The following is a 12,778-nucleotide window of genomic DNA, read 5'->3' as shown; positions in this document are numbered from 1 at the left end:
AAGTGTCATCGGCAGACCTCCGTAGACCTCGGTCTGCAGAAACCAGCTAGTAGGTAAATTAGCGCTTATCCAGCATTGAGAAGTGGCTAGAAAGAAGGAATGTTTAAGCCAAATGAAACTCAAAAAGATAACATTTTATTTTCAGAGCAGCTGATGCAGTATCGAATCAGGTTTTCACATATAAATAGGACAGTGTCTATTTGGTTACATCTCTGTTTGATGAATGCCTAGCTATAGGAACTGTAATAAATTTCTGAGAAGGCTAATGCCTGGAAACTTTTAAGTAAAATTCTTCTGGCTCTCTTTCTGAAAAAAGGATTGTGAGAACTTAAAAAAAATGCTCTTCACTCAGGAGGAGAACCAATCTAGAATGCCTCATTTTAGTTTTGAAGGAACGCACCTTTTTAGGACAAGTCTATAAAACATCTTTATTTGTTTGTTACATATGATGTTTAAATATAACTTTGCTTTCAAGCTTCAAACTTTTTTTTTTTTTTAAACCCCTGGTAAAATAAGACTTTTGGTTCACCTTAACAAAAACTGACCTAGGAAGAAACATTTTTAGCAAAATGTATTATAAAATTCACTAGAAAATACTGTCCTCTTTTTGCCAAAATGTTACATAAAATCCTTATTAAAAATACACACGTTACAAAAGAAAAAATTATGAAGATGCTAATACATAGTGCTTTGGATACGGACCAAAGGACCTGCATTCCGGGAAAAATACAGTTAAGTACACTAAATATTATGATGTCAACTTATAATAGTGCAAACCTGAATAAATTACATCCTGAAATGAGAAGGCATGCAAGTCATTTGCTGAGAATAGAACATAACGAAGCCAGAACAGGAAGCAATCACAACACTATTTAAAAATGTTTTCGTTTTTATTACATTAATTTTTTTCAAAAATACTTTTCTTTACAATAGAACTCCTAGAAAATATTTACAACCTTCCTCTAATAAAATATAACAGCAGTTAAATATATTTGAAAATAAGATGGGTTTTTCCATAAAATATATCTGTTAACTTTTTATATACAAGCTTTCTCAAAGAGGTCTAAATTCACTAATGAAAAACCATCTGATAGTAAACAGTAACGGTGTTGAAGACATTAATCTTTAGGAAGAGAAGTTCTTTGGGGTGGGAAGGGCGAGGGAAGCAAAAACACAACACATACATGCAGGCAGAATCATTTCAGAAGGAAAATAAGTGCAATATTTTACCGTGAAGTCAATTCTTTAAGTTGATATTGTCAAGAAATACTACTTCAGGAATTTGAACTGTCTCATTAAGGAGGAGTTCTTTGGTTATTTCAAGTCAAAGATGCTTACATTATACTGCATGAAAAATCAAAATTAAATTGTGCATTACATTTTTTGCCTTGGCAACTCAGTTTATTTTTAATGTTTAAAACTGGAACGGCTGGGCAAGTCTCCAAACACAACAAGGACATTTGCTTTATAAACATGTTTCTGGGTGTTTGCTCCTTTGATAGATAAGCTTTCATAGACCCTATAGCAGAACCATTCCAGAATCACTCTCAGAAGCCGGCACATGCCGAGGGAAGCAGTCACCGGGACAGCCGCAATCAGCTGATCTTACGGAATGGTTCTGGAACAATTCTGCCACAAAGTTGATGCACACAGCTTGGGCAGTTTTAACTCGAAATAGAAGGGAGAATAACCTGTCTAGAATGGCAGCAAATAAAACCTTTCTTTTTGCCTGTAGGAAAGGATGAATGAAACCCCTAAGGCCTTTTTTTCTGAAAACGCAAAGACGGAAACGAAAAGAACCTTTACATTTATCTTCTGACCGTGGCTTTCCTGAGATTCAGAGAACACTGCCTAGGCGGGGCCGTGAGGGAAAGCGAGCGTGTGCTAAAATGCTTCTGCTGGAGTCAAACTTAAAAGATGCTCAGGTCCTGTCCTCATGTTTGGCTGACCTTCTAATGTCAAGCAATTAACTAATGTGCCAGCGGAGTCTTCTGGGACAGGCCACACCTACACAAGCTCGGGGAGCCAGCCTCCCTGGGGTGGGGCAAGGCCTGAAAGCCCTCCTTCCAGAAGTCAGGCAGCATTAACGCTCCAGGGGAGGACGCTGGGGGCAGTCCTCTCTGCTGGGCTGCGTCCCAGTCTGAAGACACGTGCTCATTTGCCCTGCCCAGGGAGGGGGCAGTCTGACTCAGATCAAAAGCCTGAGCTAAATGCCATTTTTGAAGGATTATAGGCTTATTACCTTCAAGTACAAACAGCAACCCTGCTAAGGAGACAGGAGGAAGCAGAGTTCTGTAGCTTGGAGAATTCTAGAAATGCTTTGGTAAATGACTTGAACGAATACATTCCTTGTTTGAATGCAAATATTGGTGGCTAAAGTGGTACCAGAAACCATTATTGTTGGCCTTTAATGCTATTTCACTTGTATTTGCTGTTAAATTGGTTAGGAAACAGTCCAGCAAAGGTGAATGACAGCAGAATCCCAGCGAATGAGGTTTCACAGTACTTCCAAGGGACACAAAGTAATTCCAGAACTCCATGGACCATTAAACAGTGCTGCAAAAAAGAATGGGCTCTTCCAGTCTAGTTTCTGGGCAAAAGAACACTTCTCAGTGTTCCAGAACATGTGACACTCAACCACTTTCCCTAAACAGCCCTGGCAACTTCATGGTTGGGGTTGTTTTCCTCTAGACAGCTCAAACAGAGACACGGCTCTGCCAATTCACAAATCGGAACCAACCAGTTCCCGGGGGGCGGTGAGGGGGGGGGAGCACAGGAGAGGATGATGTACTCGCTCTAGGGACCAGGTCCTCAGTAAAGCCTGGCCTTGGAGTGAAAGCCTGAAATTGTACAGTACTCCTGGAAACAGGCCAACGAGGCTAGCTGAGGCAGGGAGAAAACTTATTTTCACATTTGGTCGACTTTTCAAATGGTGTATGTGCTAGGGGAAAGCCGTGTAAGAGGAGGGCTTGCTTTGCTCACTGTAAAGTTACCCCTTAGCACAGAATCTCCTGCTAGAGACTCTGGGTTTGCTGCAAACTCCAGAATGAGGTCAGAACAGAACAAAAATAACTCCTAGTGGGAAAGGATGGCCCAAGGCCCCAACATGAAGAGGGGAGCCTGCTCCACACACGCACACGCATCCACACGCTCACGGCAAGCTTTGGGATCAAAGGCAGCAAGGATGGTTGACATCTGAAAGCAAAAGAACATTGAAGGTCAGGTTTATTCCCTGCCAGGAATGAGTTCGTGGGAATGCAGCCCAGATGAAACACCTCTTAAATAGAGTTGTGCCAATTATTTATTCCCTCCAACCTCCCACAGAAACATTGATTTTTTTTAAATAAAAGGAAAAGAAACTGAAAAAAAAAATTTTTTTTCCCTAAACCTGAATGAAACGACCACTTCTTTAAACAGGTAGTTTAAAATGGTTACAAAACGAGCAGGGAGTCCAGGTTTCCTGATTAACGAAGACGGAGGCCGTGGGTGTTGGCTGTCTCTGCGTGACAAGTGGGCCTTTATAGTTCGGCATCACCCTGAAGTAAAACCGAATCTTGGTCGTCCAAGAGGAGATCCGTGTCCACCACCTCGGCCTCTTCCATGACGCCTCCCAACTGCTGGACCACGTCGCCATCGAGGATGTCCACGTCCTTGATGGGTTTGATCAGACTCAGCTGGTCCAGGGGCAGCAGCCCCGGTGCCCCTGCGGGCCCCGTAGTCCTCTCGATGGTGGCGGCCATTTCGGCGGCAAAAGCTGCCTTCTGAGCCTTTTGCCTCTGCTGTTCCTCCTGCTGCCTGTGTGTTTTCATGTGTGCATTTCGGCTTTTGATCTTGAAGAAGACTCTAAAATTGAAGAAAAAGCAGCATGTGAAATTTAGGGGATCTAAGTTCTTGGAAATCTGGATGCCCAACAGGGAATAGGTGCTTCGTGGTCTAACATCTGGTTTGGGTGGCATGGAGAGAGTCTCTGGGTCACCTAGGACCTCCTGCCCCTGTTGCTTCTCCTCGCTAAGCATTACAAAGAAAAGGAGGTGGGCATGGGAGCACATGTACAGTGCGTTAGGCTTCCTCCCTGGGACAATGGAGGATGGATTCTCAAAGGCCTTCCTGTCCATCTGTGGTCTGCAGCATGTGCCTTTCTCTCCCTTTAGCCTTCCCCACCCCCGTCTCCTCATCACAACCGGAGAATCCCTCAGTCATGCTGCTGAGCTCTCACAGTTCCCATAATAAAGCCCATCATCTGCCTTTGGCTTCTGTCCCTGTTCCTCCATAGTCAAATTTCTGGAAGGCTCTGCCCGATCCTTCACACTTGGTATCTTCCTCTCTCCTTCACCCTCTCCAACTGGATTCTTGTCTCCTCCACTGCAGCCCCACCCCTCTTCTCAAGGTCACCACTCTGTGTGGCCAAACCCAATGCCCCCCCAATTCCATCTTCATTGTACTTGACTTCTGAGCTATACCCACCACTCCTTTTCACCTAAGGCCCCTTCTCGTTGGCCACCATATTGTCATAATTTCCTCCTTTTAGCTTTAGAAGGAAATAGTAGTTCTCAGCTGCGGGTGATTCTGCCTTCCCAGAGACACCCCGTGATGTGTGGAGTCATTTTTGACTGTCACAACTCGAGGGGAGGATGGTATTTCTCGCATCCAGTAGGCAGAGGTCAGGGTGGTCTCCATAACCCATTGCGTGGACGGTGGACTGATCAGACCCAAATGTCACTGCTGAGGTTGAGAAACTTTGAGACAAGGGGCCTGCAAACTACAGTCAATGGACCAAATCCAGCCTACTGAATTTTCGTAAGTAAAGTTTTATTGCAACCCAGCCATGTCTATTTGTTTACGGACCATCTGTGTCTGCTCTGCTTAGCAATGGTACCACTGAAAGTTGTGACACGGACAGTATGAGCCACAAAGCCTGAAATATTTCTCTCTGAACCTTTTTCAGAAGCCATTTGCCCAGATGTGAGGCTGCCTCTTTTGGGAGAGGGGGTGGCACAGATACCCTGCATTCATTCCTGAGCTCATAAAGGGAAATGGAAAAAAAAAAACCTCTGATTTCTAAGACAAGCAGAGTTGATGAATCACAATTGCACATATTGAAACCGTTTCATGTAATGAACATAATTTCAGCAGCTAAAACAGGCATTCTGCAAACATTTGCCTGTTATTCCTACTCCGGAAAACCACAGAAAATATTTCTATTTTCCACAAAATCTTAACTGGAGTTATGGTATTAAAAGGTCCCAAGCAACATCAAAACAAGACAAGAAAAACACTTAATGGGTGTCACTGAGAGACAGCCAGCGAGCTCAAGATGCTAATTCTGGTTTGTTAAAATGTTCTTTGTCTCCACCTGCTGGAACAAGGAGTTGTAGCCTGTGTGTCCCAAAGTGAGCAGGAGGTGGTGTTGGCTCCTCTCAGGGGACAGGTGGGAGATAGAGCGAGTCAGTCTGAAGACGGTTCCTTACTTCAAGTCCGGAAGCCTAATGATCCATCTGGAGGCTCACGTCTCCGTGGTAAGATGAAGGGAGGAATACCTTGTCCTGGCTCTGAGGGGTATGAGAACACAGGGGAGCTGCACTAAAGGCATCTCCTCCATCGCTGTGTTTCACAGAGAGAAGACTGCTGCTAATTCCATCTCACCTTGGCGAGAGCCACCAGACGGAGTTAGGTTCACTCAGAGGCTGAGAGCGCTGGCCTGGGTCAGGCTGCGTAGCCTGAATCCCAACTCAGATGTGCACTGTGACCAACACCTTACTCTTTCTGTGCCGCATTTTCTCGGCTTGTCCAAAAGCGCCTACTAAAAGGGTCTACCCTGGGGTGCCTGGGTGGCTCAGTGGGTTAAAGCCTGCCTTCGGCTCAGGTCATGATTCCAGGGTCCTGGGAACGAGCCCCGCATCGGGCTCTCTGCTCGGCGGGGAGCCTGCTTCCCTTCCTCTCCCTCTGCCTGCCTCTCTGCCTACTTGTGATCTCTCTTTGTCAAATAAATAAATAAAATCTTAAAAAATAAATAAATAAAAGGGCCTACCCTGTGGCACTAAAGATTAAATTAATCAATACCTGTACGAATCCGTTAGAACTGTGCCAGCAAACAGTACCCTACAAATGGCAGGTACTGGTAAGTTGTCGGAAATAGCCTAATGAGTATCACAGGCAGAGGTCCTAGTGGGCCTCACTCATACAACTAGGGACGCTCAAGGAAGTCACTCACGACAACCCCTCCAAGTCAGGTGGCCTCACTGAGACGTGGAGTTCTACCCTGGATGGTGTGGGAGGGAAGGCTGTGTGTCTTACCATCCCTGATCTTTTTTACCTAAAATAAACAGACCGATAAGATGGAGCAGTGGTCAGGGTCCTGGGCTCTGCACTTTGACAGAGACGGGCCCAAATCTCAGCTCTGCTCTCAAGAGGGGTGTAACCAGAGGCAAGTTATTTTACTTGATTTTCAATCTTTATTTGTGTAACAAGGATAAAAACGGTCTCTGTACCACATGGAGTTTCTGTGTGAGGATTAAAATGAGCTCCTGCACATAAGGTAGTTCCCAAAGTGAGTGCTCAGCAAGTGTTAGATGTTACTAGTACTGCCTGCTGTCGGTTTTCCTCTCTGAGCGGTCTTCAGTTTTACTTAAAAGGGCAGGCATGACAAACAGGCTTTTTCTCCTGAGTCATCCTGATCAATTGGTTATGCCTGCTTGAAGCATTGGGGTGGAAAAGATCTGAGGTCCTGTCTTAAGATGACAGCGAAGAGTGCAGCAATCGGCTAGTGATGTCTGCCCCGGACACAGGAAGGAGCCTGCAGTGAGAGGATACTTCCTGATACATGTTTCAGAGCCATTCCCAAATCACTCAGAAGGAATGCAAAGAGAGCCACACTCGTGAATATGGTTTGGGTGTGAAGGGATGGAGTGGGAATCAGAGTCCCACCCACCGTTTCTGAAAAAGAGGGAAGTTTTTGTTACTAGAGGTTTGCCCTGAAGTTGTCTGGCCTTATTAGGCATGAGGATATCAGAATGACCATATTCTGAGTCAGAGACAAGGTCCACCCACCCTGAGGCTCTGTGCAGGCCACAAGGATGATATGAGGGAGTATTTGGAAATACTGGGTTCTTTTTTTGGCTGAAGAAACCTCAGACCATCTTGGCCAGGCCTCCACAGAGCACTTATTCATCACAGACTCAGATTTGGTCCCCAGTCCAACTGCACGTACTTGCCACATTCCTTGCAGGGGAAGATGGTGGTGGGGTCTGTCTCGCCGCTGGTGGTGCTGTGAGAGGGGGAGCTCTTCACTGAGCAGTACCCGCTCTGGGCACTGCCGGGCTTCTGCTTCCCAGAGGGGATGGCCCCCCGGGCTTTGGTCACCTGGTTGGTGCCACCGTGGATGCGGGCGTGGCCATTCAGTGCCTGTCGGGAGCTGAACACCTGGGGAAGAAAGGGAGTGACATGACATCTACAGTCCTGAAAAGGAAATTAGGGTTATTAGTTACTCAATGGTGAAACATGTGATACTTGAAACAGTGTTTAATGATGGGGTGCGGGGGTTTTACGTAAGCAAACTTTGGACACGGGCACGAAAAGGTCAAGGTCAAATACTACCACCACTAACACTGTGCCCATAAAAAAAACCACATTGTTGTTACAACTGGAAGACAAGAAGCACTGTGGCTGAGTCTGAAGGACAAAGCTGCCGTCTAGCAGTCAGGGGCCTGGGGGGCGAGATCCAGCATCTCTGTGTCATAGGGAGGGCTGCTGGGCCATTTCCCCTCTGTACACCCGATTTTTTTTTTCCATCTGTAAGATGAGGGAGTTGACCAGCTTCCAAACTCTTTTTTTTTTTTAAAGTTGGAAATTACCTCCCTCTCCTCCCCTCCCCTTTTCTCCTTCTCTTTCCTGTCTTTCTTTTACTTTAAGAAAAACAAAACAAAACAAATCAGGTTTTGTGCAAATGCTCAAAGTTAAAAGCAGAGGTGTTCTGGCTGAAATAGAGCCAGCACCCCGGGAAGTGGGCCTACTTGCTCAGCTCTATCTCCCTACCACGGAAAGCCCCAGCACCCCAAGAAACACAGGTGGAAAGACACTGATTAGCGGCTCTGATAAATTCTGTATATTACATCCAAGCCTTCATCAGTGACCAATTGTCAAAGCAATGTTTCAGACTCCCAGATTTTACTGTAGGATGATAAAAAGGGGCAGGACCTGGACAGTCTTTTGACACTTACCATAAAGCAGTCTCTCCCAACCTCAGTATGACTGACATTTGGGGCCAGATAGTTTTTGTTGGAGTGGGGCCGTGTTAAGTAGGAATTTTAGCAGCATCCTGGTCTCTACCCTGGAGAAGCCAACAGCACCTCTCCAGATGTGACATAAATGTCTCCGGACATTGCCAAATGCTCTTGGGGAACAAAATCATTCCTAGTCGAGCACCACTACTATATAGAGATGCAATCCACTTCCCTGAATTTGAAGAGCCCCGACTTCCAGCTTGTTAAACCCATCAGCTAACAGGCCTACCCACGGAGCTGTAGGAGGTTTGCTCTGTGTGAAATTCATGAGTTCTGTTTATGGTCTTACCGGGGGGAAAAATAAATCTACGGCTGATTTAGCATCCCAAACCTCCAGACTTAGGCAAGGAATAAAACTAACATGTTTTCTCCCTGTGAATTTTAAAAATCATTAAAAAATATCCAGCTTGCTGAGCATTTCTGATTGGCAAAAGTGAAAGATGACTTCCCACTCAGTCAAGAATTTACCGTACACCAAACTGTGAGCCGATGGAAACAGTGAATTTCTAAACTAATTCACCCAGAAATACTGGCATTGAAAGTCACATCTTAGCCATCCCTGAACGGAAGAGCTCTATACAAAATGGAAATGATGTGGTGATGCTTCCAGGTCATTAAACATCAAAGACAGAAACAAGCTAGCAATTTCTTATGTTCTCTTCGAAGCTAATGCCAGATGTACGTATTTTTTTTCTTACTTTTCCAGTTTTTTTCTCGAATGTAAATCAAGTGAGTTTCTGCGTTAGTATCTAAATATTTTAAAGACTATTGCTTTCTCCATCTAAATGTCGGAATCATCAAGCAGGATTCAATACACTCTGGAAGACAGTGTTGTCCTGCATAATATACAAGCAAAGATGAGCACTAGCTTGGAAAACACAGGGGTTCTCGTGAAGGAGTTAACATTCTCATTTTTTGAGGAATACCTCTAGAACTTACCGGTACAGGTGTGCCTGGCTTTAAGAAATCTGACTCAGGAAAAGTTCAACAATGCAGGCTAGTGGGGGACTGGTGAGGGACTGAAAGTCTAAAGTTAACATCTTAAAAAATATATATCCTTTAAGATACACTGGGGGCCTTAGACCGGACCAGTATAGATTGCATAAGGACTTCCTTAGTGCTAAGAATGATCTAACAGTGAATTTGTTTTATTTTAGCTAAATGGTATTTCCAATGTACTTGAAAAGTACTATGTTAATTGTACAGACTCACGTTCAGCCCGTTTACATGATTAAATTGCTTAGTAAAAATTTTCTTGGTTCTTTGCAAAGCATACAAAGGTAAACTTCAGCTAAATCATTGTAATGATTTTCTCAAATTTCAGATTACTGACATTTGAATGAGTAACGCTTAATGGAATCATGAAACGCAAAATCTTCCAGACAGGTGAGATGACCAGGAATGGGGACAAGTGTTACGAGAGGGCAAGCCTTCTCCGTGGGCTCCCCCAAGGCATTTCAGTGCCTGCCAAGGGGGCAGGACCTAGTGTCACATGGCCCCGAGGAGTGGAGGGGCACCAAGAAACATGGCGTGTAAGTTCTGGAGGCCAAGGCTCACCGCTGAAACCATGCTCAGTAGCTCTGAGGAGCTCAGATCATAAGCTTCCTTATGAAGGGCAGGGACCTTCTCTGGGGCCCCAGAGCGCCCCAGCGCTCATCTGCCGGCTCCTCAACGGCTGAGTGAATAAGGAAATGGAAACACTGGAAAAAAACACCAATGCAACGTGAAATCCCCTCCGTGAAACTTCCCTTGCTAAAAGTGCAGCCTTTCTAAAGTGCTCTGTCCTTAAAGCCAGGCACAGCCCGCTGCCCTCCTCGTCCCAGCTTCCCGAAGGACACGGCGACACTTACAGCCCCGCAGTTGGGCATCTCACAGATGAAGGAGCCGGATGGCTGGCCGAGGGCCTGCAGGGGTGGCCCCTCCGCGGGAGCCAGTGCGGGGCCTGGCGGTGGCTCGGGAGACTTGGGCACCTCACTCTCCTCTTCTCTTGTGGATTTCCTATCTTCTTCCGGGTCCTCCTCCTCCTCCTCTAACTCCTCTTCTTCTTCACTCGTCTGGTGGTGAGACAACAGAAGCAAAAGAGGGGACATCCCAAATGGCATTTTTAGTGATGAACAGGCCACCAGCCAGAAGAGGAGAGAGGGGCTGAACACAGGGGGTTCTTTCTGCCTAAGGAACAGCGGCAGATGATCTCTACCAGCCCCGTCATTGGGTGCTTGGGGCTTTGAGGTCGAGGAAGTCCCCCTGCCTCACTTTGGAGCCCCTTCACCACTTTTGTAAAAATATGCGAAGGCAGAGAAGAGAGATTTCTGTGTGTAGAGTTTCTTTCCCTTGCTCAAGACCATTAGACTTTGAATTGGATTAAATGTCACTCGTGAGCAGCTCTGTCTCCCCAGAGCAGTAAAGAAGGCTTTTAAGCAGCCACGATACTGCGGAAACCCCCCTGGAGAGAGACTAAAGACCTATATAGTGATTTGTTTCTAGACCTTACGATACATTTCCGGGCAAGACGACCCACATGTCTGATCTGACCTATGGCCTGTGGAAAGCATGAGACTCACGGTGCTCTGACGGGTTCCTGCTTGCTCTTGTCAAAATAGAATCCAAGAGTGAACGTCAACAGCTTTGTAGAGAGGAAAGGGGAAGGGATAACCCCCCAGCCCCATTTTTTTTTTTTTTTGGACTGTGTCATCATGGGCTTGGAGAAATGCCTACCAGAGGTATTCTATCAAAAAGAACATGAAAAATATTAGTAGCCTCTCTGCAACTGTGTCCCTTCCCCCTACTTCAGAACAACAAGGTGGAGAACACAGCAGAAAGTCCTGCCTTCCCCAGAGGTCACAAGATGGTAAGTCACTGGAGCAACTGATGTCCTACTGTGGCAGGGGTGGGGTGGAGGGCAGGGATGCAGGAGGCCTTCATTCTATTTGTTCAACTACCTTACTCTGTTTCCTCCGTCCTCCCGGAGGAATGCTGGCTCCTCCAGGCTGTGGAAGGATGGAGGCTCAGGGAGAGGGAGTTCTACGTTATGTCAATTTCATTCCAGCTTCTGTTTCACAGCACTTCACAGTTTACAAAGCATTTTCATGTTTGCAGTCTCACCAAGAAGCTGGAAACATCTCCCCATTTTACAGATGAAGAAACAAAAGGCGCGTCCTATTGCCTCCACCCTGACAGGTCAGCTGTGTCTGCCAGGCTCTGCTTAAAGCACATGGGCTCCAGTCTGATTTATCCCAGAGAATGATGGAACTCTGGGGGAACCTACGATTCTTAGAACCCAGAAGCAAAAATTCCTGAAAAGGACGAAGATTTCTAAGAGTAGTAGAGCAGTCCCCTGGGATCCAGAAACCACAAGCTTTCTCTCTCCAGTTTGGACTGGGGGCAGGAGAGAAAGACAGTGCTAGTACATATGGGGCATTTAACATTCCAACATTGTCCCACTGCTGTCTGCATTTATTACTATATGCGTATTTGAGAGGATGTAGTGATAGGGTATACTTAAGAAATAGCTTCGGGGTGCCTGGGTGGCTCAGTTGGTTAAACGACTGCCTTTGGCTCAGGTCATGATCCTGGAGTCCCCGGATCGAGTCCCACATAGGGCTTCCTGGTCAGCAGGGAGTCTGCCTCTCCCTCTGACCCTTCACTTCCTGTGCACTCTATCCCTCTCATTCTCTCTCTCAGATAAATAAATAAAATCTTAAAAGAAAATCTTAAAAAAAAAAGAGAGAGAAAAAGAAATAGCTTCAGTTTCCAGTGGGTTCATTACAATAAACCAGTAATGATTACATTTGCTGAAAGACTTCAGTGAGCACAGATGTAGGCCTACTTCATTTTGCAGAGTGATTTCTGATATATGAGTTGTAGGTCTCATAATTATGAGTATAGAACACACGGATTGATTTTCCTTAAATGGTCTGATTCCCATGTGAATCCAACATCTTTGAACATCAAAGGGTTTCAGGTAAAACCATGTCGTGTCAAACTCCAATGGTTCACTCCAGACCTTTCTAGAACTGGAACTCTGTGGACTCAATATTGCTTTATTAAGCAAGCAATGGTCCACACCTTGGCCCTTAGATTACATGGTAACTTTTAATGACAATGGCGTTTGTTTTACAGTCCTTGCTATAATTACAATTTTCTCACAATACCATTTTTTTGGGCTTAAAAACTCTTAGAAAGAGAAAGAGATCTTAGAAAGATTCCATATAGCCACAAATTTACAGATTAAATTACACTGTGCTGTGATTATATATGTCTCTGCAATTTAGATAGGTTTTATTTCAACTGGCAATCTATACATGTTCACAAAATGATTTATCACCAAGCCATATGGCTTACCAAAGTGACTAAGAGATACAAAGATAGGAGGACAAGGATCCTAACATGGACAACTTTGTATCAACAAGTTGGCCATTTCACGATGTATTGTGAAATAAAACACTGAATAATATTCCCAAACTGGTAGCAGGTGGGCAAATACAGGATGGGGAGGTGGT

At 45.3% G+C, this 12,778-nt stretch overlaps 1 protein-coding gene across 1 annotated transcript in view; it reads right to left on the bottom strand.

The window, feature by feature from the left end:
- Positions 1–991: 991 nt before the first annotated feature.
- The window catches only part of LOC111147472 (transcriptional regulating factor 1), a 200,221-nt gene continuing 188,434 nt past the window's right edge, over positions 992–12,778 (bottom strand). Inside the window, exons 15-17 of the mRNA XM_022503502.1 lie at positions 10,130–10,333; positions 7,208–7,419; positions 992–3,843 (exon numbers count right to left, since the gene is read on the bottom strand). Of these exons, the coding sequence (XP_022359210.1) occupies positions 3,519–3,843; positions 7,208–7,419; positions 10,130–10,333 (741 nt within the window). The 3' untranslated portion in view covers positions 992–3,518. The remainder of the gene's footprint in view (positions 3,844–7,207; positions 7,420–10,129; positions 10,334–12,778) is intronic.

The sequence above is a fragment of the Enhydra lutris genome, unplaced genomic scaffold (genome assembly GCF_002288905.1).
Source record: "Enhydra lutris kenyoni isolate GAN:26980312 unplaced genomic scaffold, ASM228890v2 scaffoldscaffold17, whole genome shotgun sequence".
NCBI lineage: Eukaryota > Metazoa > Chordata > Mammalia > Carnivora > Mustelidae > Enhydra > Enhydra lutris.
The sequence above is the reverse complement of the archived record's forward strand: the minus strand, read 5'-3'. Positions and strand labels throughout refer to the sequence as shown.